The following is a 26,643-nucleotide window of genomic DNA, read 5'->3' on the forward strand; positions in this document are numbered from 1 at the left end:
TGAACCTGTGGTCGATAGATGGCACCAATGGCTACATTTTCTTCTTGGACGGCCATGCCCTCAGATGTCTGTGCCAGAAGTTATCCGAGGAACCAAGTTCCTTACCCTGTTTGAGAAAATGGAAAATTTTCCTCATTTTTGCACCAACTTTTGCCTATAACTCGGTCGGTATCCAACGGATCGCCAATCTTTAACCTGTGGTCGATAGATGGCACCAATGGCTACATTTTCTTCTTGGACGGCCATGCCCTCAGATGTCTGTGCCAGAAGTTATCCGAGGAACCAAGTTCCTTACCCTGTTTGAGAAAATGGAAAATTTTCTTCATTTTTGAGTAATTTAGCAAAATTTATAAATATGATATATTTTAATGCGAATTTTGTTGCAATAAGTTTCTTTTCACTTAAATAATGCTTTAAATTAAAAAAAGAATAAAAAATCAGAAAAAAATTTCAAAAAAAATTTCCACTCGAAAATTTCATAAGGGGTACCCCTTGCCATTTTTTTGAGAAATTTTGCAAAAAAAAATTAAATTGATTTATTTTAATGCCAATCGGTTGCAATGTGTTTCTTTTCACTACAGTAATGCTTTAAATAAAAAAAAGAGTGAAAAATAATCAAAAAATCAAAAAAATCACAAAAATATAAAATTACTAAGGCTCATTTTTGCACCAAATTTTGCCTATAACTCGGTCGGTATCCAACGGATCGCCAATCTTTAACCTGTGGTCGATAGATGGCACCAATGGCTACAATTTCTTCTTTGACGGCCATGCCCTCAGATGTCTGTGCCAAAAGTTATCCGAGGAACCAAGTTCCTTACCCTGTTTGAGAAAATGTAAAATTTTCCTCATTTTTGCACCAACTTTTGCCTATAACTCAGTCGGTATCCAACGGATCGCCAATCTTTAACCTGTGGTCGATAGATGGCACCAATGGCTACATTTTCTTCTTGGACGGCCATGCCCTCAGATGTCTGTGCCAGAAGTTATCCGAGGAACCAAGTTCCTTACCCTGTTTGAGAAAATGGGAAATTTTCTTCATTTTTGAGTAATTTAGCAAAATTTATAAATATGATATATTTTAATGCGAATTTTGTTGCAATAAGTTTCTTTTCACTTAAATAATGCTTTAAATTAAAAAAAGAATAAAAAATCAGAAAAAAATTTCAAAAAAAATTTCCACTCGAAAATTTCATAAGGGGTACCCCTTGCCATTTTTTTGAGAAATTTTGCAAAAAAAATTAAATTGATTTATTTTAATGCCAATCGGTTGCAATGTGTTTCTTTTCACTACAGTAATGCTTTAAATAAAAAAAAGAGTGAAAAATAATCAAAAAATCAAAACAATCACAAAAATATAAAATTACTAAGGCTCATTTTTGCACCAAATTTTGCCTATAACTCGGTCGGTATCCAACGGATCGCCAATCTTTAACCTGTGGTCGATAGATGGCACCAATGGCTACATTTTCTTCTTTGACGGCCATGCCCTCAGATGTCTGTGCCAAAAGTTATCCGAGGAACCAAGTTCCTTACCCTGTTTGAGAAAATGGAAAATTTTCCTCATTTTTGCACCAACTTTTGCCTATAACTCGGTCGGTATCCAACGGATCGCCAATCTTTATCCTGTGGTCGATAGATGGCACCAATGGCTACATTTTCTTCTTGGACGGCCATGCCCTCAGATGTCTGTGCCAGAAGTTATCCGAGGAACCAAGTTCCTTACCCTGTTTGAGAAAATGGGAAATTTTCTTCATTTTTGAGTAATTTAGCAAAATTTATAAATATGATATATTTTAATGCGAATTTTGTTGCAATAAGTTTCTTTTCACTTAAATAATGCTTTAAATTAAAAAAAGAATAAAAAATCAGAAAAAAATTTCAAAAAAAATTTCCACTCGAAAATTTCATAAGGGGTACCCCTTGCCATTTTTTTGAGAAATTTTGCAAAAAAAAATTAAATTGATTTATTTTAATGCCAATCGGTTGCAATGTGTTTCTTTTCACTACAGTAATGCTTTAAATAAAAAAAAGAGTGAAAAATAATCAAAAAATCAAAAAAATCACAAAAATATAAAATTACTAAGGCTCATTTTTGCACCAAATTTTGCCTATAACTCGGTCGGTATCCAACGGATCGCCAATCTTTAACCTGTGGTCGATAGATGGCACCAATGGCTACATTTTCTTCTTTGACGGCCATGCCCTCAGATGTCTGTGCCAGAAGTTATCCGAGGGACCAAGTTCCTTACCCTATTTGAGAAAATGGAAAATTTTCCTCATTTTTGCACCAACTTTTGCCTATAACTCGGTCGGTATCCAACGGATCGCCAATCTTGAACCTGTGGTCGATAGATGGCACCAATGGCTACATTTTCTTCTTGGACGGCCATGCCCTCAGATGTCTGTGCCAGAAGTTATCCGAGGAACCAAGTTCCTTACCCTGTTTGAGAAAATGGAATATTTTCCTCATTTTTGCACCAACTTTTGCCTATAACTCGGTCGGTATCCAACGGATCGCCAATCTTGAACCTGTGGTCGATAGATGGCACCAATGGCTACATTTTCTTCTTGGACGGCCATGCCCTCAGATGTCTGTGCCAGAAGTTATCCGAGGAACCAAGTTCCTTACGCTGTTTGAGAAAATGGAAAATTTTCTTCATTTTTGAGTAATTTAGCAAAATTTATAAATATGATATATTTTAATGCGAATTTTGTTGCAATAAGTTTCTTTTCACTTAAATAATGCTTTAAATAAAAAAAAAAGAATAAAAAATCAGAAAAAAATTTCAAAAAAAATTTCCACTCGAAAATTTCATAAGGGGTACCCCTTGCCATTTTTTTGAGAAATTTTGCAAAAAAAATTAAATTGATTTATTTTAATGCCAATCGATTGCAATGTGTTTCTTTTCACTACAGTAATGCTTTAAATAAAAAAAGAGTGAAAAATAATCAAAAAATCAAAAAAATCACAAAAATAAAAAATTACTAAGGCTCATTTTTGCACCAAATTTTGCCTATAACTCGGTCGGTATCCAACGGATCGCCAATCTTTAACCTGTGGTCGATAGATGGCACCAATGGCTACATTTTCTTCTTTGACGGCCATGCCCTCAGATGTCTGTGCCAAAAGTTATCCGAGGAACCAAGTTCCTTACCCTGTTTGAGAAAATGGAAAATTTTCCTCATTTTTGCACCAACTTTTGCCTATAACTCGGTCGGTATCCAACGGATTGCCAATCTTTAACCTGTGGTCGATAGATGGCACCAATGGCTACATTTTCTTCTTGGACGGCCATGCCCTCAGATGTCTGTGCCAGAAGTTATCCGAGGAACCAAGTTCCTTACCCTGTTTGAGAAAATGGAAAATTTTCTTCATTTTTGAGTAATTTAGCAAAATTTATAAATATGATATATTTTAATGCGAATTTTGTTGCAATAAGTTTCTTTTCACTTAAATAATGCTTTAAATTAAAAAAAGAATAAAAAATCAGAAAAAAATTTCAAAAAAAATTTCCACTCGAAAATTTCATAAGGGGTACCCCTTGCCATTTTTTTGAGAAATTTTGCAAAAAAAATTAAATTGATTTATTTTAATGCCAATCGGTTGCAATGTGTTTCTTTTCACTACAGTAATGCTTTAAATAAAAAAAAGAGTGAAAAATAATCAAAAAATCAAAAAAATCACAAAAATAAAAAATTACTAAGGCTCATTTTTGCACCAAATTTTGCCTATAACTCGGTCGGTATCCAACGGATCGCCAATCTTGAACCTGTGGTCGATAGATGGCACCAATGGCTACATTTTCTTCTTTGACGGCCATGCCCTCAGATGTCTGTGCCAAAAGTTATCCGAGGAACCAAGTTCCTTACCCTGTTTGAGAAAATGTAAAATTTTCCTCATTTTTGCACCAACTTTTGCCTATAACTCGGTCGGTATCCAACGGATCGCCAATCTTTAACCTGTGGTCGATAGATGGCACCAATGGCTACATTTTCTTCTTGGACGGCCATGCCCTCAGATGTCTGTGCCAGAAGTTATCCGAGGAACCAAGTTCCTTACCCTGTTTGAGAAAATGGGAAATTTTCTTCATTTTTGAGTAATTTAGCAAAATTCATAAATATGATATATTTTAATGCGAATTTTGTTGCAATAAGTTTCTTTTCACTTAAATAATGCTTTAAATTAAAAAAAAGAATAAAAAATCAGAAAAAAATTTCAAAAAAAATTTCCACTCGAAAATTTCATAAGGGGTACCCCTTGCCATTTTTTTGAGAAATTTTGCAAAAAAAATTAAATTGATTTATTTTAATGCCAATCGGTTGCAATGTGTTTCTTTTCACTACAGTAATGCTTTAAATAAAAAAAAGAGTGAAAAATAATCAAAAAATCAAAAAAATCACAAAAATATAAAATTACTAAGGCTCATTTTTGCACCAAATTTTGCCTATAACTCGGTCGGTATCCAACGGATCGCCAATCTTTAACCTGTGGTCGATAGATGGCACCAATGGCTACATTTTCTTCTTGGACGGCCATGCCCTCAGATGTCTGTGCCAGAAGTTATCCGAGGAACCAAGTTCCTTACCCTGTTTGAGAAAATGGAAAATTTTCCTCATTTTTGAGTAGTTTAGCAAAATTTATAAATATGATATATTTTAATGCGAATTTTGTTGCAATAAGTTTCTTTTCACTTAAATAATGCTTTAAATTAAAAAAAGAATAAAAAATCAGAAAAAAATTTCAAAAAAAATTTCCACTCGAAAATTTCATAAGGGGTACCCCTTGCCATTTTTTTGAGAAATTTTGCAAAAAAAATTAAATTGATTTATTTTAATGCCAATCGGTTGCAATGTGTTTCTTTTCACTACAGTAATGCTTTAAATAAAAAAAAGAGTGAAAAATAATCAAAAAATCAAAACAATCACAAAAATATAAAATTACTAAGGCTCATTTTTGCACCAAATTTTGCCTATAACTCGGTCGGTATCCAACGGATCGCCAATCTTTAACCTGTGGTCGATAGATGGCACCAATGGCTACATTTTCTTCTTGGACGGCCATGCCCTCAGATGTCTGTGCCAAAAGTTATCCGAGGAACCAAGTTCCTTACCCTGTTTGAGAAAATGGAAAATTTTCCTCATTTTTGCACCAACTTTTGCCTATAACTCGGTCGGTATCCAACGGATCGCCAATCTTTAACCTGTGGTCGATAGATGGCACCAATGGCTACATTTTCTTCTTGGACGGCCATGCCCTCAGATGTCTGTGCCAGAAGTTATCCGAGGAACCAAGTTCCTTACCCTGTTTGAGAAAATGGGAAATTTTCTTCATTTTTGAGTAATTTAGCAAAATTTATAAATATGATATATTTTAATGCGAATTTTGTTGCAATAAGTTTCTTTTCACTTAAATAATGCTTTAAATTAAAAAAAGAATAAAAAATCAGAAAAAAATTTCAAAAAAAATTTCCACTCGAAAATTTCATAAGGGGTACCCCTTGCCATTTTTTTGAGAAATTTTGCAAAAAAAATTAAATTGATTTATTTTAATGCCAATCGGTTGCAATGTGTTTCTTTTCACTACAGTAATGCTTTAAATAAAAAAAAGAGTGAAAAATAATCAAAAAATCAAAAAAATCACAAAAATATAAAATTACTAAGGCTCATTTTTGCACCAAATTTTGCCTATAACTCGGTCGGTATCCAACGGATCGCCAATCTTTAACCTGTGGTCGATAGATGGCACCAATGGCTACATTTTCTTCTTGGACGGCCATGCCCTCAGATGTCTGTGCCAGAAGTTATCCGAGGGACCAAGTTCCTTACCCTATTTGAGAAAATGGAAAATTTTCCTCATTTTTGCACCAACTTTTGCCTATAACTCGGTCGGTATCCAACGGATCGCCAATCTTTAACCTGTGGTCGATAGATGGCACCAATGGCTACATTTTCTTCTTGGACGGCCATGCCCTCAGATGTCTGTGCCAGAAGTTATCCGAGGAACCAAGTTCCTTACCCTGTTTGAGAAAATGGAAAATTTTCCTCATTTTTGCACCAACTTTTGCCTATAACTCGGTCGGTATCCAACGGATCGCCAATCTTGAACCTGTGGTCGATAGATGGCACCAATGGCTACATTTTCTTCTTGGACGGCCATGCCCTCAGATGTCTGTGCCAGAAGTTATCCGAGGAACCAAGTTCCTTACGCTGTTTGAGAAAATGGAAAATTTTCTTCATTTTTGAGTAATTTAGCAAAATTTATAAATATGATATATTTTAATGCGAATTTTGTTGCAATAAGTTTCTTTTCACTTAAATAATGCTTTAAATTAAAAAAAGAATAAAAAATCAGAAAAAAATTTCAAAAAAAATTTCCACTCGAAAATTTCATAAGGGGTACCCCTTGCCATTTTTTTGAGAAATTTTGCAAAAAAAATTAAATTGATTTATTTTAATGCCAATCGATTGCAATGTGTTTCTTTTCACTACAGTAATGCTTTAAATAAAAAAAGAGTGAAAAATAATCAAAAAATCAAAAAAATCACAAAAATAAAAAATTACTAAGGCTCATTTTTGCACCAAATTTTGCCTATAACTCGGTCGGTATCCAACGGATCGCCAATCTTTAACCTGTGGTCGATAGATGGCACCAATGGCTACATTTTCTTCTTTGACGGCCATGCCCTCAGATGTCTGTGCCAAAAGTTATCCGAGGAACCAAGTTCCTTACCCTGTTTGAGAAAATGGAAAATTTTCCTCATTTTTGCACCAACTTTTGCCTATAACTCGGTCGGTATCCAACGGATTGCCAATCTTTAACCTGTGGTCGATAGATGGCACCAATGGCTACATTTTCTTCTTGGACGGCCATGCCCTCAGATGTCTGTGCCAGAAGTTATCCGAGGAACCAAGTTCCTTACCCTGTTTGAGAAAATGGAAAATTTTCTTCATTTTTGAGTAATTTAGCAAAATTTATAAATATGATATATTTTAATGCGAATTTTGTTGCAATAAGTTTCTTTTCACTTAAATAATGCTTTAAATTAAAAAAAGAATAAAAAATCAGAAAAAAATTTCAAAAAAAATTTCCACTCGAAAATTTCATAAGGGGTACCCCTTGCCATTTTTTTGAGAAATTTTGCAAAAAAAATTAAATTGATTTATTTTAATGCCAATCGGTTGCAATGTGTTTCTTTTCACTACAGTAATGCTTTAAATAAAAAAAGAGTGAAAAATAATCAAAAAATCAAAAAAATCACAAAAATATAAAATTACTAAGGCTCATTTTTGCACCAAATTTTGCCTATAACTCGGTCGGTATCCAACGGATCGCCAATCTTGAACCTGTGGTCGATAGATGGCACCAATGGCTACATTTTCTTCTTTGACGGCCATGCCCTCAGATGTCTGTGCCAAAAGTTATCCGAGGAACCAAGTTCCTTACCCTGTTTGAGAAAATGTAAAATTTTCCTCATTTTTGCACCAACTTTTGCCTATAACTCGGTCGGTATCCAACGGATCGCCAATCTTTAACCTGTGGTCGATAGATGGCACCTGTTCGACACCAACACAATCAACACACGAGACACCGGGCGCGAGAGTGTGTGTGAAGGCTTTAGAAACCACACCTACTGCATAGTCACACCACCGACGCGCACGAACAATCCCGAACGCAGGATGAACCCCGACCCGAACGCAGGATGAACCCTGACCCGAACGCAGGATGAACCCTGACCGATGATTAGTACGCAAAGTAATCATCGCGCGCGCAATGATGCGGCAACCTTTCTAAATCCAGATTTTTCTGGATTTATCTTCTGGATGGATAGATCTTTCTAAATCTTTCTAAATCTTTCTGGAAGGATCTAAATAAACATTTTTGGCAACTATAAAAGGACGATTAGATCCTCGTAGCGGTTATCAGTTCAAAACAAACCGGCATCAGTTCCATATCGAACCGGCTACAGTTCATAACGAACCGGCAAACGGTCAACTACAGTTCCAAACCGACCCTGTAAGAGTCCAATCTGACCCGGCGAACGGTCAATAAAGTAAAAATAAAGTTCCTAGGTTAAAGTTAGAAAAGGTGTTTCTCTTCCTGCTCCAAAGGGAAACCAAATTCCTCCTCCCCCTCTTGAGGCAACCCCGGCGCCTCAACATTTTGGTCCATCCCGAACCGGATACCGGCTTACAGTCCCCGGTAGTTTGAAGCCTTCCCTAGTCAACTAGGTGGCTAGTGGAAGCAACCCGTCGTTACCGAGCCGTTCGGTACCACAAGCCTTCTCTGGTTAACCAGACAACCAGTAGAAGCAAAACCTTCACTCCCGGTCCCCGAAGTGACCAGTGAAGTGCTCCCTGTCGATTAGTGCGCTGATCGGCACCTTTGGTCAACCCGTCGCTACCGAGCCGTTCGGTACCACAAGCCTTCTCTGGTTAACCAGACAACCAGTAGAAGAAAAACCTTCACTCCCGGTCCCCGAAGCGACCAGTGAAGTGCTTCCTGTCGATTAGTGCGCTGATCGGCACCTTTGGTGAACTCGTCGCTACCGAGCCATTCGGTACCACAAGCCTTCTCTGGTTAACCAGACAACCAGTAGAAGCAAAACCTTCACTCCCGGTCCCCGAAGCGACCAGTGAAGTGCTCCCTGTCGATTAGTGCGCTGATCGGCACCTTTGGTGAACTCGTCGCTACCGAGCCATTCGGTACCACAAGCCTTCTCTGGTTAACCAGACAACCAGTAGAAGCAAAACCTTCACTCCCGGTCCCCGAAGCGACCAGTGAAGTGCTCCCTGTCGATTAGTGCGCTAATCGGCACCTTTGGTGACATCCGAGCAGCCTGCAAGGACACCAGAGGAAGATCTAGTGTCGGCCAACCGTCGGTCGAAGCAAGTAGAATCCATCCTTTGCGTGAGGATATAGTGAAAAGCGTTCGCGTGGCTTTAACAACGCGAAGTGTGTGTGTATAAAAACCTTACCTTGGTTCCATCGTGTGTGCAGCGAGCCTTTACTAAGAAAAAATGGGACTCGATCATACACCAGAGAAGAAGGATGACGATAATGACTTCAAGCTCCTGGTTCACCAGCGTGGCCAAATCAAGCGGAGAGTCACACTCATCAACCGCACTCTGAAGGAAGCCGAAGAAGACCCTACAAAGGTGACTCCAACACTCCTAAAGGTCTTCGCGAAAAAGCTCGATGTACACTATCAAGAGTACACCACTGTCCATCGAGAGATTATGGAAGCATGCCCACCATCGAAGCTAGAAGAGCAAGACGAAATGCTTATGGCCTTTGATATTCTCCACACCGAGGCGATGGAGAGACTCGAGCAGCAATCCGTGTCATTGCCGCAAACCGCTGTTCCAGTAAATAGCACGGTTCATACCCCGATAATGTTGCAACATCAGCCACTGCGAGCTCCGATTCCCAGCTTTGATGGAAAGGTGGAAAACTGGCCGAAGTTTCAGACGATGTTTGAGGACATTGTCGGTCGCAGCAACGTTTCCGATGCCATGAAGCTTCATCATCTGGATAAGGCACTAGTCGGCGATGCTTCTGGATGGATAACGGCAAAGATGATCCAGGATAACAATTTCCAGCTGACCTGGAAACAACTGAAGGAGCGATTCGAGAACCCTCGCGTTATCGTTGACACCCATCTAGTTGGACTTTTGGAATTGAAGGCTATTCCAAAGAGGAACCACAAGGATCTCACAGAGCTTGTAAAAACTGTAAACCGGCACGTTGGAGGTTTGCAGTACCAAAACATCCAAGTCGACGCGATGTCTGGTTTGCTGCTAACTAAGATCATCACTGCTCGGCTAGACGACCAGACGCTCCAACTGTGGGAAAGAACGCAGGAACACGGAAAACTACCAGACTTCGAGCAGATTATGAAATTCCTGCAAAGCGAATGCCAAGTTCTGGAAAGGTTCCAGAATCGACCCCAGGCAGCCACCGTGAAGGAGGGAAACCATAAGCAGTCGACTGGTAAGCTTCCAAGCCAGAAAGCACACGCAGTATCATCGTCATCGACATCACATCCCTGTCTCGTGTGCTCCGAGAAACATCGCCATTTTGAATGTCCCGCATTAAACAAAATGGAACCCGCAAAACGCAACGCCAAGGTGAGGGAGTTAAACCTGTGTTACAACTGTCTTCAAGCTGGCCATCGAGTAAACGAATGTCCATCACAAAGGGTATGCTCGAAATGCCAGAAGAAACATCACACGCTTCTGCACGAGGATGCTAAGCCAGCATCGGAGAAGTCCACACCAATGATAAACACATCTCCAGCAGTCTGGTCGGACACCACTACCGCTTCGTTTAATCCTTCGTCCTATACCGCTGTTCCAAAAAACCGATCGTTTAAACAAACGACTGCTATGCTCATGACTGCCCTCGTGTACATAAGAAACAGCGACAACGGGAAAATACCATGCCGTGTTCTTCTGGATTCCGGTTCCCAAGCAAGCTTCATCTCAAAGGCAATCGCTGATCGCCTATCACTTGCGAGAATCCCAACGTTTGTGCCCATCACTGGAGTGGGTGCTGTCAAGACTTGCACTCGTGAAAAGATCGTCGTGGCAGTCGAGTCGCGATGTTCTGATTATTCAACAACCGTTGAATGCCTGGTGATTCCTAAGGTAACAGGAATCATCCCTTCGTCTCAGCTGGATATTACGCAGTGGTCCCTGCCACCTGGCTTAGTTCTGGCTGATCCTGATTTCCATACGCCTGGACGAATAGACATGCTGTTAGGCGTATCCCATTTCCTACGATTACTTAAATCAGGAAGGATGCAGCTTCGAGAAGACTTGCCCGAACTTCAAGAGACGCATTTTGGATGGGTCGTGGCAGGAGATGTCGAAGAACTAAAAAACGACCAACAAAGCTGCACCGCCACCTCCGCCTCATTACCCGAGACCATGAAGAGGTTTTGGGAGGTTGAGGAGATCGAAGATACCGATCAACCCACGGAGCATGAGGCGTGTGAAAGGGTGTTCCGAGAAACTCACCACCGAGACGAGGACGGAAGATACGTTGTCGCCCTACCCTTTCGTGAGTTTCCACCTCAGTTGAAGGTCAACCGAGAGCTGGCACTGCGTCGCTTTCTCTCATTTGAGCGACGTATGAAGAAGGATTCCTCTCTGAAGCAGCAATATGCCAAATTCATCGACGACTACGAAGCTCTCGGTCACTGCCGTGAGATCAGGGAAGATCTTGACGAACCAGACAAAGCCTGCTTCTACATGCCTCATCATGCGGTTCTACGACCATCTAGCTCCAGCACCAAGCTCCGTGTGGTCTTCGATGGATCTGCTAAGGCCGCTCCATCTGATGTAGCTCTCAACCAAGCCCTGATGGTGGGAGCGACTGTGCAGAACGATATTTTCGTCATCCTCATCCGATTCCGGAAACATGTCATCGTCTTCACTGCCGACATATCCAAAATGTATCGGCAGATCAAGGTGGTTCCAGCGCACTCGTGCTTCCAGCGAATCCTCTGGCTGGATAGTCAGATCGTTCTCGCATGGCTGAAGAAACCGCTTACATCCCTGCAGGTGTTCGTGCGGAACCGCATCGAAAAAATCCTTCAACTCACCGAACCGTTGAGAGTACAGTGGAGGTATATCTCAACAAAGCAGAATCCAGCAGACATTGTGTCCCGCAGTATGCTGCCAGAGGCCTTACGGACAAACGAACTTTGGTGGTTGGGTCCAAAGTTCCTCCAAAGCGCGGATTATGAAGTAGAGATTCCTGATGAGTTACCTGATGACGGCCTTCCGGAATTGAGAGCGACACCCATCGCTGCCACGCCGGCAGTAAACAAACCCAATCTACCTGTCCTTTCAAGGTACAGCTCTTTTCGAAGACTCCAGCGAGTAATCGCTTTAGTTCGACGATTCATCCTTAACTGCCGTGAGAAGGACGTTTCGAAGCGTGTCACCAACCGTTTTCTCACTGTTGTGGAACTTCGAGACGCCCAGGACATCATAGTCCAACTTATTCAGCGTGAAACGCTAGCTGACGAAATCCAACGAGTGGAAAGCAACGAATCTTGTAAACGGATTTACGCCCTGCACCCGATAATTGTCAACGGAGTCCTGCGTGTCGGCGGAAGATTACAGCATTCCGACCTCCCGCTGTCCAATAAACATCAGATCCTGCTTCCAAGGCATCCAGTTACCGATCTCATCATACAGGCGTATCATCAAGAGCTTCTACACATCGGACCATCCGGATTGCTTGCAGCCATTCGTCAGAAGTTTTGGCTTATTGATGGACGGTCATCTGTTCGAAAGATAACAAGATCCTGTGTCCGCTGCTTCCGATCCAAGCCACGAAGTTCCAGCCAGTTAATGGGTAACCTTCCTTCATGCCGAGTAACTCAAGCGCATCCATTCGAGAAGGCTGGAGTTGATTACGCCGGTCCAGTACTCGTCAAGGAGGGCCGGTATAAGCCTCGCCTTGTTAAGGCTTATATTGCCGTTTTCGTGTGCATGGCAACGAAAGCAGTCCATCTAGAATTAGTCTCGGATATGTCGAGCGAGGCCTTCCTTGCAGCGTTCCATCGGTTCACCAGTCGGCGAGGGTTAAGCAAGGAAATCTTTTCGGACAACGGATGCACCTTCAAGGGAGCCAATTCGGAGCTACACGAGCTATACCAACTCTTCCGAAACCAAGCAACCATCGAGCTACTTCAGGAATACTGCCAGACGAAGGAAATCGTATGGCATTTCATCCCACCCGAAGCTCCAAATTTTGGAGGACTTTGGGAAGCCGCTGTTAAGAGCACCAAGTATCACCTCAAGAGAACACTGAAGGACGCCAAGCTAACCTTCGAAGAGTACGCTACGGTACTGACCCAAGTGGAGGCGATCCTGAACTCACGACCGCTGTTCGCTATTTCCTCTGATCCTTCGGACCCAGAGGTCATCACGCCAGGACACTTCCTGGTGGGTCGTCCTCTGATTGCAACCCCGGAACCCAGCTACAACAATGTACCGATGAATCGATTGTCCCGATGGCAATACCTTCAACAGCTACGAGAGAAATTCTGGCAACAATGGAGGAAGGACTACCTGCAGAGCCTGCAGCCCCGCAGTAAAAATCAACGGACACATCCTAACATCCGCCCTGGAATGATTGTGCTGGTTGAGGAGAGAGATCTGCCATCACAATCCTGGAAGATGGGCAGGATCATCACCACGTACCCTGGATCAGACAATCTTGTACGAGCCGTTGATGTCAGGATCGGGGGAACGATTTATTGTCGAGCTGTTTCCCGAATTTCTATCCTGCCTATCGAAGACAACTGCAATCAGGATTGCAGTGCTTCAACGGATTCTTCGCAGCCCGGGGGAGCATGTTCGACACCAACACAATCAACACACGAGACACCGGGCGCGAGAGTGTGTGTGAAGGCTTTAGAAACCACACCTACTGCATAGTCACACCACCGACGCGCACGAACAATCCCGAACGCAGGATGAACCCCGACCCGAACGCAGGATGAACCCTGACCCGAACGCAGGATGAACCCTGACCGATGATTAGTACGCAAAGTAATCATCGCGCGCGCAATGATGCGGCAACCTTTCTAAATCCAGATTTTTCTGGATTTATCTTCTGGATGGATAGATCTTTCTAAATCTTTCTAAATCTTTCTGGAAGGATCTAAATAAACATTTTTGGCAACTATAAAAGGACGATTAGATCCTCGTAGCGGTTATCAGTTCAAAACAAACCGGCATCAGTTCCATATCGAACCGGCTACAGTTCATAACGAACCGGCAAACGGTCAACTACAGTTCCAAACCGACCCTGTAAGAGTCCAATCTGACCCGGCGAACGGTCAATAAAGTAAAAATAAAGTTCCTAGGTTAAAGTTAGAAAAGGTGTTTCTCTTCCTGCTCCAAAGGGAAACCAAATTCCTCCTCCCCCTCTTGAGGCAACCCCGGCGCCTCAACAGCACCAATGGCTACATTTTCTTCTTGGACGGCCATGCCCTCAGATGTCTGTGCCAGAAGTTATCCGAGGAACCAAGTTCCTTACCCTGTTTGAGAAAATGGGAAATTTTCTTCATTTTTGAGTAATTTAGCAAAATTCATAAATATGATATATTTTAATGCGAATTTTGTTGCAATAAGTTTCTTTTCACTTAAATAATGCTTTAAATTAAAAAAAGAATAAAAAATCAGAAAAAAATTTCAAAAAAAATTTCCACTCGAAAATTTCATAAGGGGTACCCCTTGCCATTTTTTTGAGAAATTTTGCAAAAAAAATTAAATTGATTTATTTTAATGCCAATCGGTTGCAATGTGTTTCTTTTCACTACAGTAATGCTTTAAATAAAAAAAAGAGTGAAAAATAATCAAAAAATCAAAACAATCACAAAAATATAAAATTACTAAGGCTCATTTTTGCACCAAATTTTGCCTATAACTCGGTCGGTATCCAACGGATCGCCAATCTTTAACCTGTGGTCGATAGATGGCACCAATGGCTACATTTTCTTCTTGGACGGCCATGCCCTCAGATGTCTGTGCCAAAAGTTATCCGAGGAACCAAGTTCCTTACCCTGTTTGAGAAAATGGAAAATTTTCCTCATTTTTGCACCAACTTTTGCCTATAACTCGGTCGGTATCCAACGGATCGCCAATCTTTAACCTGTGGTCGATAGATGGCACCAATGGCTACATTTTCTTCTTGGACGGCCATGCCCTCAGATGTCTGTGCCAGAAGTTATCCGAGGAACCAAGTTCCTTACCCTGTTTGAGAAAATGGGAAATTTTCTTCATTTTTGAGTAATTTAGCAAAATTCATAAATATGATATATTTTAATGCGAATTTTGTTGCAATAAGTTTCTTTTCACTTAAATAATGCTTTAAATTAAAAAAAGAATAAAAAATCAGAAAAAAATTTCAAAAAAAATTTCCACTCGAAAATTTCATAAGGGGTACCCCTTGCCATTTTTTTGAGAAATTTTGCAAAAAAAATTAAATTGATTTATTTTAATGCCAATCGGTTGCAATGTGTTTCTTTTCACTACAGTAATGCTTTAAATAAAAAAAAGAGTGAAAAATAATCAAAAAATCAAAAAAATCACAAAAATATAAAATTACTAAGGCTCATTTTTGCACCAAATTTTGCCTATAACTCGGTCGGTATCCAACGGATCGCCAATCTTTAACCTGTGGTCGATAGATGGCACCAATGGCTACATTTTCTTCTTGGACGGCCATGCCCTCAGATGTCTGTGCCAGAAGTTATCCGAGGGACCAAGTTCCTTACCCTATTTGAGAAAATGGAAAATTTTCCTCATTTTTGCACCAACTTTTGCCTATAACTCGGTCGGTATCCAACGGATCGCCAATCTTTAACCTGTGGTCGATAGATGGCACCAATGGCTACATTTTCTTCTTGGACGGCCATGCCCTCAGATGTCTGTGCCAGAAGTTATCCGAGGAACCAAGTTCCTTACCCTGTTTGAGAAAATGGAAAATTTTCCTCATTTTTGCACCAACTTTTGCCTATAACTCGGTCGGTATCCAACGGATCGCCAATCTTTAACCTGTGGTCGATAGATGGCACCAATGGCTACATTTTCTTCTTGGACGGCCATGCCCTCAGATGTCTGTGCCAGAAGTTATCCGAGGAACCAAGTTCCTTACGCTGTTTGAGAAAATGGAAAATTTTCTTCATTTTTGAGTAATTTAGCAAAATTTATAAATATGATATATTTTAATGCGAATTTTGTTGCAATAAGTTTCTTTTCACTTAAATAATGCTTTAAATTAAAAAAAGAATAAAAAATCAGAAAAAAATTTCAAAAAAAATTTCCACTCGAAAATTTCATAAGGGGTACCCCTTGCCATTTTTTTGAGAAATTTTGCAAAAAAAATTAAATTGATTTATTTTAATGCCAATCGGTTGCAATGTGTTTCTTTTCACTACAGAAATGCTTTAAATAAAAAAAAGAGTGAAAAATAATCAAAAAATCAAAAAAATCACAAAAATATAAAATTACTAAGGCTCATTTTTGCACCAAATTTTGCCTATAACTCGGTCGGTATCCAACGGATCGCCAATCTTGAACCTGTGGTCGATAGATGGCACCAATGGCTACATTTTCTTCTTTGACGGCCATGCCCTCAGATGTCTGTGCCAAAAGTTATCCGAGGAACCAAGTTCCTTACCCTGTTTGAGAAAATGTAAAATTTTCCTCATTTTTGCACCAACTTTTGCCTATAACTCGGTCGGTATCCAACGGATCGCCAATCTTTAACCTGTGGTCGATAGATGGCACCAATGGCTACATTTTCTTCTTGGACGGCCATGCCCTCAGATGTCTGTGCCAGAAGTTATCCGAGGAACAAAGTTCCTTACCCTGTTTGAGAAAATGGGAAATTTTCTTCATTTTTGAGTAATTTAGCAAAATTCATAAATATGATATATTTTAATGCGAATTTTGTTGCAATAAGTTTCTTTTCACTTAAATAATGCTTTAAATTAAAAAAAAGAATAAAAAATCAGAAAAAAATTTCAAAAAAAATTTCCACTCGAAAATTTCATAAGGGGTACCCCTTGCCATTTTTTTGAGAAATTTTGCAAAAAAAATTAAATTGATTTATTTTAATGCCAATCGGTTGCAATGTGTTTCTTTTCACTCAAGTAATGCTTTAAATAAAAAAAAGAGTGAAAAATAATCAAAAAATCAAAAAAATCACAAAAATAAAAATTTACTAAGGCTCATTTTTGCAGCAAGTTTTGTCTATAACTCGGTCGGTATCCAACGGATCGCCAATCTTTATCCTGTGGTCGATAGATGGCACCAATGGCTACATTTTCTTCTTGGACGGCCATACCCTCAGATGTCTGTGCCAGAAGTTATTCGAGAAACCAAGTTCCATACCCTGTTTGAGAAAATGTAAAATTTTCCTCATTTTTGCACCACGTTTTGCCTATAACTCGGTCGGTATCCAACGGATCGCCAATCTTTAACCTGTGGTCGATAGATGGCACCAATGGCTACATTTTCTTCTTGGACGGCCATGCCCTCAGATGTCTGTGCCAAAAGTTATCCGAGGAACCAAGTTCCTTACCCTGTTTGAGAAAATGGAAAATTTTCCTCATTTTTGCACCAACTTTTGCCTATAACTCGGTCGGTATCCAACGGATCGCCAATCTTTAACCTGTGGTCGATAGATGGCACCAATGGCTACATTTTCTTCTTGGACGGCCATGCCCTCAGATGTCTGTGCCAGAAGTTATCCGAGGAACCAAGTTCCTTACCCTGTTTGAGAAAATGGGAAATTTTCTTCATTTTTGAGTAATTTAGCAAAATTTATAAATATGATATATTTTAATGCGAATTTTGTTGCAATAAGTTTCTTTTCACTTAAATAATGCTTTAAATTAAAAAAAGAATAAAAAATCAGAAAAAAATTTCAAAAAAAATTTCCACTCGAAAATTTCATAAGGCTTACCCCTTACGTTTTTTTTGAGAAATTTTGCAAAAAAATTAAATGGTTTTATTTTAATGCCAATCGGTTGCAATGTGTTTCTTTTCACTACAGTAATGCTTTAAATAAAAAAAAGAGTGAAAAATAATCAAAAAATCAAAAAAATCACAAAAATATAAAATTACTAAGGCTCATTTTTGCACCAAATTTTGCCTATAACTCGGTCGGTATCCAACGGATCGCCAATCTTTAACCTGTGGTCGATAGATGGCACCAATGGCTACATTTTCTTCTTGGACGGCCATGCCCTCAGATGTCTGTGCCAGAAGTTATCCGAGGAACCAAGTTCCTTACCCTGTTTGAGAAAATGTAAAATTTTCTTCATTTTTGAGTAATTTAGCAAAATTTATAAATATGATATATTTTAATGCGAATTTTGTTGCAATAAGTTTCTTTTCACTTAAATAATGCTTTAAATTAAAAAAAGAATAAAAAATCAGAAAAAAATTTCAAAAAAACTTTCCACTCGAAAATTTCATAAGGCTTACCCCTTACGTTTTTTTGAGAAATTTTGGAAAAAAAATCGAATTGATTTTTTTTAATGCCAATCGGTTGCAATGTGTTTCTTTTCACTCAAGTAATGCTTTAAATAAAAAAAAGAGTGAAAAATAATCAAAAAATCAAAAAAATCACAAAAATAAAAATTTACTAAGGCTCATTTTTGCAGCAAGTTTTGTCTATAACTCGGTCGGTATCCAACGGATCGCCAATCTTTATCCTGTGGTCGATAGATGGCACCAATGGCTACATTTTCTTCTTGGACGGCCATACCCTCAGATGTCTGTGCCAGAAGTTATTCGAGAAACCAAGTTCCATACCCTGTTTGAGAAAATGTAAAATTTTCCTCATTTTTGCACCACGTTTTGCCTATAACTCGGTCGGTATCCAACGGATCGCCAATCTTTAACCTGTGGTCGATAAATGGCACCAATGGCTACATTTTCTTCTTGGACGGCCATGCCCTCAGATGTCTGTGCCAGAAGTTATTCGAGGAACCAAGTTCCTTACCCTTTTTGAGAAAATGTAAAATTTTCTTCATTTTTGCACCAACTTTTGCCTATAACTCGGTCGGTATCCAACGGATCGCCAAACTTTAACCTGTGGTCGATAGATGGCACTAATGGCTACATTTTCTTCTTGGACGGCCATGCCATCAGATGTTTGTGCCAGAAGTTATCCGAGGAACCAAGTTCCTTACCCTGTTTGAGAAAATGTAAAATTTTCTTCATTTTTGAGTAATTTAGCAAAATTTATAAATATGATATATTTTAATGCGAATTTTGTTGCAATAAGTTTCTTTTCACTTAAATAATGCTTTAAATTAAAAAAAGAATAAAAAATCAGAAAAAAATTTCAAAAAAAATTTCCACTCGAAAATTTCATAAGGCTTACCCCTAACGTTTTTTTGAGAAATTTTGGAAAAAAAATCAAATTGATTTTTTTTAATGCCAATCGGTTGCAATGTGTTTCTTTTCACTCAAGTAATGCTTTAAATAAAAAAAAGAGTGAAAAATAATCAAAAAATCAAAAAAATCACAAAAATAAAAATTTACTAAGGCTCATTTTTGCAGCAAGTTTTGTCTATAACTCGGTCGGTATCCAACGGATCGCCAATCTTTATCCTGTGGTCGATAGATGGCACCAATGGCTACATTTTCTTCTTGGACGGCCATACCCTCAGATGTCTGTGCCAGAAGTTATTCGAGGAACCAAGTTCCTTACCCTGTTTAAGAAAATGTAAAATTTTCTTCATTTTTGCACCAAGTTTTGCCTATAACTCGGTCGGTATCCAACGGATCGCCAATCTTTAACCTGTGGTCGATAGATGGCACCAATGGCTACATTTTCTTCTTGGACGGCCATGCCCTCAGATGTCTGTGCCAGAAGTTATTCGAGGAACCAAGTTCCTTACCCTGTTTGAGAAAATGTAAAATTTTCTTCATTTTTGAGTAATTTAGCAAAATTTATAAATATGATATATTTTAATGCGAATTTTGTTGCAATAAGTTTCTTTTCACTTAAATAATGCTTTAAATTAAAAAAAGAATAAAAAATCAGAAAAAAATTTCAAAAAAAATTTCCACTCGAAAATTTCATAAGGCTTACCCCTTACGTTTTTTTGAGAAATTTTGGAAAAAAAATCAAATTGATTTTTTTTAATGCCAATCGGTTGGAATGTGTTTCTTTTCACTTAAGTAATGCTTTAAATAAAAAAAGAGTGAAAAATAATCAAAAAATCAAAAAAATCACAAAAATAAAAATTTACTAAGGCTTATTTTTGCACCAAGTTTTGCCTATAACTCGGTCGGTATCCAACGGATCGCCAATCTTTATCCTGTGGTCGATAGATGGCACCAATGGCTACATTTTCTTTTTGGACGGCCATACCCTCAGATGTCTGTGCCAGAAGTTATTCGAGGAACCAAGTTCCATACCCTGTTTAAGAAAATGTAAAATTTTCCTCATTTTTGCACCAAATTTTGCCTATAACTCGGTCGGTATCCAACGGATCGCCAATCTTTAACCTGTGGTCGATAAATGGCACCAATGGCTACATTTTCTTCTTGGACGGCCATGCCCTCAGATGTCTGTGCCAGAAGTTATTCGAGGAACCAAGTTCCTTACCCTGTTTGAGAAAATGTAAAATTTTCTTCATTTTTGAGTAATTTAGCAAAATTTATAAATATGATATATTTTAATGCGAATTTTGTTGCAATATGTTTCTTTTCACTTAAATAATGCTTTCAATTAAAAAAAGAATTAAAAATCAGAAAAAAATTTCAAACAAAATTTTTTACTCAAAAATTTCATAAGGCTTACCCCTTACGTTTTTTTTGAGAAATTTTGGAAAAAAAATCAAATTGATTTTTTTTAATGCCAATCGGTTGCAATGTGTTTCTTTTCACTTAAGTAATGCTTTAAATAAAAAAAAGAGTGAAAAATAATCAAAAAATCAAAAAAATCACAAAAATAAAAATTGACTAAGGCTCATTTTTGCAGCAAGTTTTGTCTATAACTCGGTCGGTATCCAACGGATCGCCAATCTTTAACCTGTGGTCGATAGATGGCATCCTTGGCTACATTTTCTTCTTGGACGGCCATGCCCTCAGATGTCTGTGCCAGAAGTTATCCGAGGAACCAAGTTCCATACCCTGTTTGAGAAAATGTAAAATTTTCTTCATTTTTGCACCAACTTTTGCCTATAACTCGGTCGGTATCCAACGGATCGCCAATCTTTAACTTGTGGTCGATAGATGGCACCAATGGCTACATTTTCTTCTTGGACGGCCATGCCCTCAGATGTCTGTGCCAGAAGTTATTCGAGGAACCAAGTTCCTTACCCTGTTTGAGAAAATGTAAAATTTTCTTCATTTTTGAGTAATTTAGCAAAATTTATAAATATGATATATTTTAATGCGAATTTTGTTGCAATAAGTTTCTTTTCACTTAAATAATGCTTTAAATTAAAAAAAGAATAAAAAATCAGAAAAAAATTTCAAAAAAAAATTCCACTCGAAAATTTCATAAGGCTTACCCCTTGCCATTTTTTTGAGAAATTTTTCAAAAAAAATTAAATTGATTTATTTTAATGCCAATCGGTTGCAATGTGTTTCTTTTCACTCAAGTAATGCTTTAAATAAAAAAAAGAGTGAAAAATAATCAAAAAATCAAAAAAATCACAAAAATATAAAATTACTAAGGCTCATTTTTGCACCAAATTTTGCCTATAACTCGGTCGGTATCCAACGGATCGCCAATCTTTAACCTGTGGTCGATAGATGGCACCAATGGCTACATTTTCTTCTTGGACGGCCATGCCCTCAGATGTCTGTGCCAGAAGTTATCCGAGGAACCAAGTTCCTTACCCTGTTTGAGAAAATGGAAAATTTTCCTCATTTTTGAGTAATTTAGCAAAATTTATAAATATGATATATTTTAATGCGAATTTTGTTGCAATAAGTTTCTTTTCACTTAAATAATGCTTTAAATTAAAAAAAGAATAAAAAATCAGAAAAAAATTTCAAAAAAAATTTCCACTCGAAAATTTCATAAGGGGTACCCCTTGCCATTTTTTTGAGAAATTTTGCAAAAAAAATTAAATTGATTTATTTTAATGCCAATCGGTTGCAATGTGTTTCTTTTCACTACAGTAATGCTTTAAATAAAAAAAGAGTGAAAAATAATCAAAAAATCAAAACAATCACAAAAATATAAAATTACTAAGGCTCATTTTTGCACCAAATTTTGCCTATAACTCGGTCGGTATCCAACGGATCGCCAATCTTTAACCTGTGGTCGATAGATGGCACCAATGGCTACATTTTCTTCTTGGACGGCCATGCCCTCAGATGTCTGTGCCAAAAGTTATCCGAGGAACCAAGTTCCTTACCCTGTTTGAGAAAATGGAAAATTTTCCTCATTTTTGCACCAACTTTTGCCTATAACTCGGTCGGTATCCAACGGATCGCCAATCTTTAACCTGTGGTCGATAGATGGCACCAATGGCTACATTTTCTTCTTGGACGGCCATGCCCTCAGATGTCTGTGCCAGAAGTTATCCGAGGAACCAAGTTCCTTACCCTGTTTGAGAAAATGGGAAATTTTCTTCATTTTTGAGTAATTTACCAAAATTTATAAATATGATATATTTTAATGCGAATTTTGTTGCAATAAGTTTCTTTTCACTTAAATAATGCTTTAAATTAAAAAAAGAATAAAAAATCAGAAAAAAATTTCAAAAAAAATTTCCACTCGAAAATTTCATAAGGGGTACCCCTTGCCATTTTTTTGAGAAATTTTGCAAAAAAAAATTAAATTGATTTATTTTAATGCCAATCGGTTGCAATGTGTTTCTTTTCACTACAGTAATGCTTTAAATAAAAAAAAGAGTGAAAAATAATCAAAAAATCAAAAAAATCACAAAAATATAAAATTACTAAGGCTCATTTTTGCACCAAATTTTGCCTATAACTCGGTCGGTATCCAACGGATCGCCAATCTTTAACCTGTGGTCGATAGATGGCACCAATGGCTACATTTTCTTCTTGGACGGCCATGCCCTCAGATGTCTGTGCCAGAAGTTATCCGAGGGACCAAGTTCCTTACCCTATTTGAGAAAATGGAAAATTTTCCTCATTTTTGCACCAACTTTTGCCTATAACTCGGTCGGTATCCAACGGATCGCCAATCTTTAACCTGTGGTCGATAGATGGCACCAATGGCTACATTTTCTTCTTGGACGGCCATGCCCTCAGATGTCTGTGCCAAAAGTTATCCGAGGAACCAAGTTCCTTACCCTGTTTGAGAAAATGGAAAATTTTCCTCATTTTTGCACCAACTTTTGCCTATAACTCGGTCGGTATCCAACGGATCGCCAATCTTGAACCTGTGGTCGATAGATGGCACCAATGGCTACATTTTCTTCTTGGACGGCCATGCCCTCAGATGTCTGTGCCAGAAGTTATCCGAGGAACCAAGTTCCTTACGCTGTTTGAGAAAATGGAAAATTTTCTTCATTTTTGAGTAATTTAGCAAAATTTATAAATATGATATATTTTAATGCGAATTTTGTTGCAATAAGTTTCTTTTCACTTAAATAATGCTTTAAATTAAAAAAAGAATAAAAAATCAGAAAAAAATTTCAAAAAAAATTTCCACTCGAAAATTTCATAAGGGGTACCCCTTGCCATTTTTTTGAGAAATTTTGCAAAAAAAATTAAATTGATTTATTTTAATGCCAATCGATTGCAATGTGTTTCTTTTCACTACAGTAATGCTTTAAATAAAAAAAGAGTGAAAAATAATCAAAAAATCAAAAAAATCACAAAAATAAAAAATTACTAAGGCTCATTTTTGCACCAAATTTTGCCTATAACTCGGTCGGTATCCAACGGATCGCCAATCTTTAACCTGTGGTCGATAGATGGCACCAATGGCTACATTTTCTTCTTTGACGGCCATGCCCTCAGATGTCTGTGCCAAAAGTTATCCGAGGAACCAAGTTCCTTACCCTGTTTGAGAAAATGGAAAATTTTCTTCATTTTTGAGTAATTTAGCAAAATTTATAAATATGATATATTTTAATGCGAATTTTGTTGCAATAAGTTTCTTTTCACTTAAATAATGCTTTAAATTAAAAAAAGAATAAAAAATCAGAAAAAAATTTCAAAAAAAATTTCCACTCGAAAATTTCATAAGGGGTACCCCTTGCCATTTTTTTGAGAAATTTTGCAAAAAAATTAAATTGATTTATTTTAATGCCAATCGGTTGCAATGTGTTTCTTTTCACTACAGTAATGCTTTAAATAAATAAAAGAGTGAAAAATAATCAAAAAATCAAAAAAATCACAAAAATATAAAATTACTAAGGCTCATTTTTGCACCAAATTTTGCCTATAACTCGGTCGGTATCCAACGGATCGCCAATCTTGAACCTGTGGTCGATAGATGGCACCAATGGCTACATTTTCTTCTTTGACGGCCATGCCCTCAGATGTCTGTGCCAAAAGTTATCCGAGGAACCAAGTTCCTTACCCTGTTTGAGAAAATGTAAAATTTTCCTCATTTTTGCACCAACTTTTGCCTATAACTCGGTCGGTATCCAACGGATCGCCAATCTTTAACCTGTGGTCGATAGATGGCACCAATGGCTACATTTTCTTCTTGGACGGCCATGCCCTCAGATGTCTGTGCCAGAAGTTATCCGAGGAACCAAGTTCCTTAGCCTGTTTGAGAAAATGGGAAATTTTCTTCATTTTTGAGTAATTTAGCAAAATTCATAAATATGATATATTTTAATGCGAATTTTGTTGCAATAAGTTTCTTTTCACTTAAATAATGCTTTAAATTAAAAAAAAGAATAAAAAATCAGAAAAAAATTTCAAAAAAAATTTCCACTCGAAAATTTCATAAGGGGTACCCCTTGCCATTTTTTTGAGAAATTTTGCAAAAAAAATTAAATTGATTTATTTTAATGCCAATCGGTTGCAATGTGTTTCTTTTCACTACAGTAATGCTTTAAATAAAAAAAAGAGTGAAAAATAATCAAAAAATCAAAAAAATCACAAAAATATAAAATTACTAAGGCTCATTTTTGCACCAAATTTTGCCTATAACTCGGTCGGTATCCAACGGATCGCCAATCTTTAACCTGTGGTCGATAGATGGCACCAATGGCTACATTTTCTTCTTGGACGGCCATGCCCTCAGATGTCTGTGCCAGAAGTTATCCGAGGAACCAAGTTCCTTACCCTGTTTGAGAAAATGGGAAATTTTCTTCATTTTTGAGTAATTTAGCAAAATTTATAAATATGATATATTTTAATGCGAATTTTGTTGCAATAAGTTTCTTTTCACTTAAATAATGCTTTAAATTAAAAAAAGAATAAAAAATCAGAAAAAAATTTCAAAAAAAATTTCCACTCGAAAATTTCATAAGGGGTACCCCTTGCCATTTTTTTGAGAAATTTTGCAAAAAAAAATTAAATTGATTTATTTTAATGCCAATCGGTTGCAATGTGTTTCTTTTCACTACAGTAATGCTTTAAATAAAAAAAAGAGTGAAAAATAATCAAAAAATCAAAAAAATCACAAAAATATAAAATTACTAAGGCTCATTTTTGCACCAAATTTTGCCTATAACTCGGTCGGTATCCAACGGATCGCCAATCTTTAACCTGTGGTCGATAGATGGCACCAATGGCTACATTTTCTTCTTGGACGGCCATGCCCTCAGATGTCTGTGCCAGAAGTTATCCGAGGGACCAAGTTCCTTACCCTATTTGAGAAAATGGAAAATTTTCCTCATTTTTGCACCAACTTTTGCCTATAACTCGGTCGGTATCCAACGGATCGCCAATCTTTAACCTGTGGTCGATAGATGGCACCAATGGCTACATTTTCTTCTTGGACGGCCATGCCCTCAGATGTCTGTGCCAGAAGTTATCCGAGGAACCAAGTTCCTTACCCTGTTTGAGAAAATGGAAAATTTTCCTCATTTTTGCACCAACTTTTGCCTATAACTCGGTCGGTATCCAACGGATCGCCAATCTTGAACCTGTGGTCGATAGATGGCACCAATGGCTACATTTTCTTCTTGGACGGCCATGCCCTCAGATGTCTGTGCCAGAAGTTATCCGAGGAACCAAGTTCCTTACGCTGTTTGAGAAAATGGAAAATTTTCTTCATTTTTGAGTAATTTAGCAAAATTTATAAATATGATATATTTTAATGCGAATTTTGTTGCAATAAGTTTCTTTTCACTTAAATAATGCTTTAAATTAAAAAAAGAATAAAAAATCAGAAAAAAATTTCAAAAAAAATTTCCACTCGAAAATTTCATAAGGGGTACCCCTTGCCATTTTTTTGAGAAATTTTGCAAAAAAAATTAAATTGATTTATTTTAATGCCAATCGATTGCAATGTGTTTCTTTTCACTACAGTAATGCTTTAAATAAAAAAAGAGTGAAAAATAATCAAAAAATCAAAACAATCACAAAAATATAAAATTACTAAGGCTCATTTTTGCACCAAATTTTGCCTATAACTCGGTCGGTATCCAACGGATCGCCAATCTTTAACCTGTGGTCGATAGATGGCACCAATGGCTACATTTTCTTCTTTGACGGCCATGCCCTCAGATGTCTGTGCCAAAAGTTATCCGAGGAACCAAGTTCCTTACCCTGTTTGAGAAAATGGAAAATTTTCCTCATTTTTGCACCAACTTTTGCCTATAACTCGGTCGGTATCCAACGGATTGCCAATCTTTAACCTGTGGTCGATAGATGGCACCAATGGCTACATTTTCTTCTTGGACGGCCATGCCCTCAGATGTCTGTGCCAGAAGTTATCCGAGGAACCAAGTTCCTTACCCTGTTTGAGAAAATGGAAAATTTTCTTCATTTTTGAGTAATTTAGCAAAATTTATAAATATGATATATTTTAATGCGAATTTTGTTGCAATAAGTTTCTTTTCACTTAAATAATGCTTTAAATTAAAAAAAGAATAAAAAATCAGAAAAAAATTTCAAAAAAAATTTCCACTCGAAAATTTCATAAGGGGTACCCCTTGCCATTTTTTTGAGAAATTTTGCAAAAAAAATTAAATTGAT

The 26,643-nt window shown here is 37.8% G+C and overlaps 1 protein-coding gene across 1 annotated transcript; it reads left to right on the top strand.

Annotated features, from left to right (window-relative positions):
* The first annotated feature begins 8,710 nt into the window (after nucleotides 1-8,710).
* On the top strand, nucleotides 8,711-13,981 carry LOC125767946 (uncharacterized). Its single transcript, XM_049434982.1, has one exon. The coding sequence runs from the start codon at nucleotides 9,022-9,024 to the stop codon at nucleotides 13,456-13,458; it is 4,437 nt and encodes a 1,478-aa protein (XP_049290939.1). The 5' UTR covers nucleotides 8,711-9,021; the 3' UTR covers nucleotides 13,459-13,981.
* Nucleotides 13,982-26,643: the final 12,662 nt, after the last annotated feature.

Source organism: Anopheles funestus, chromosome 3RL, assembly GCF_943734845.2.
Source record: "Anopheles funestus chromosome 3RL, idAnoFuneDA-416_04, whole genome shotgun sequence".
In the NCBI taxonomy this organism is placed as follows: domain Eukaryota; kingdom Metazoa; phylum Arthropoda; class Insecta; order Diptera; family Culicidae; genus Anopheles; species Anopheles funestus.

Coding starts and splice junctions, on each gene's coding strand:
- LOC125767946 (XM_049434982.1), top strand. CDS start 9,022: ATGGGACTCGATCATACACCAGAGAAGAAGGATGACGATAATGACTTC.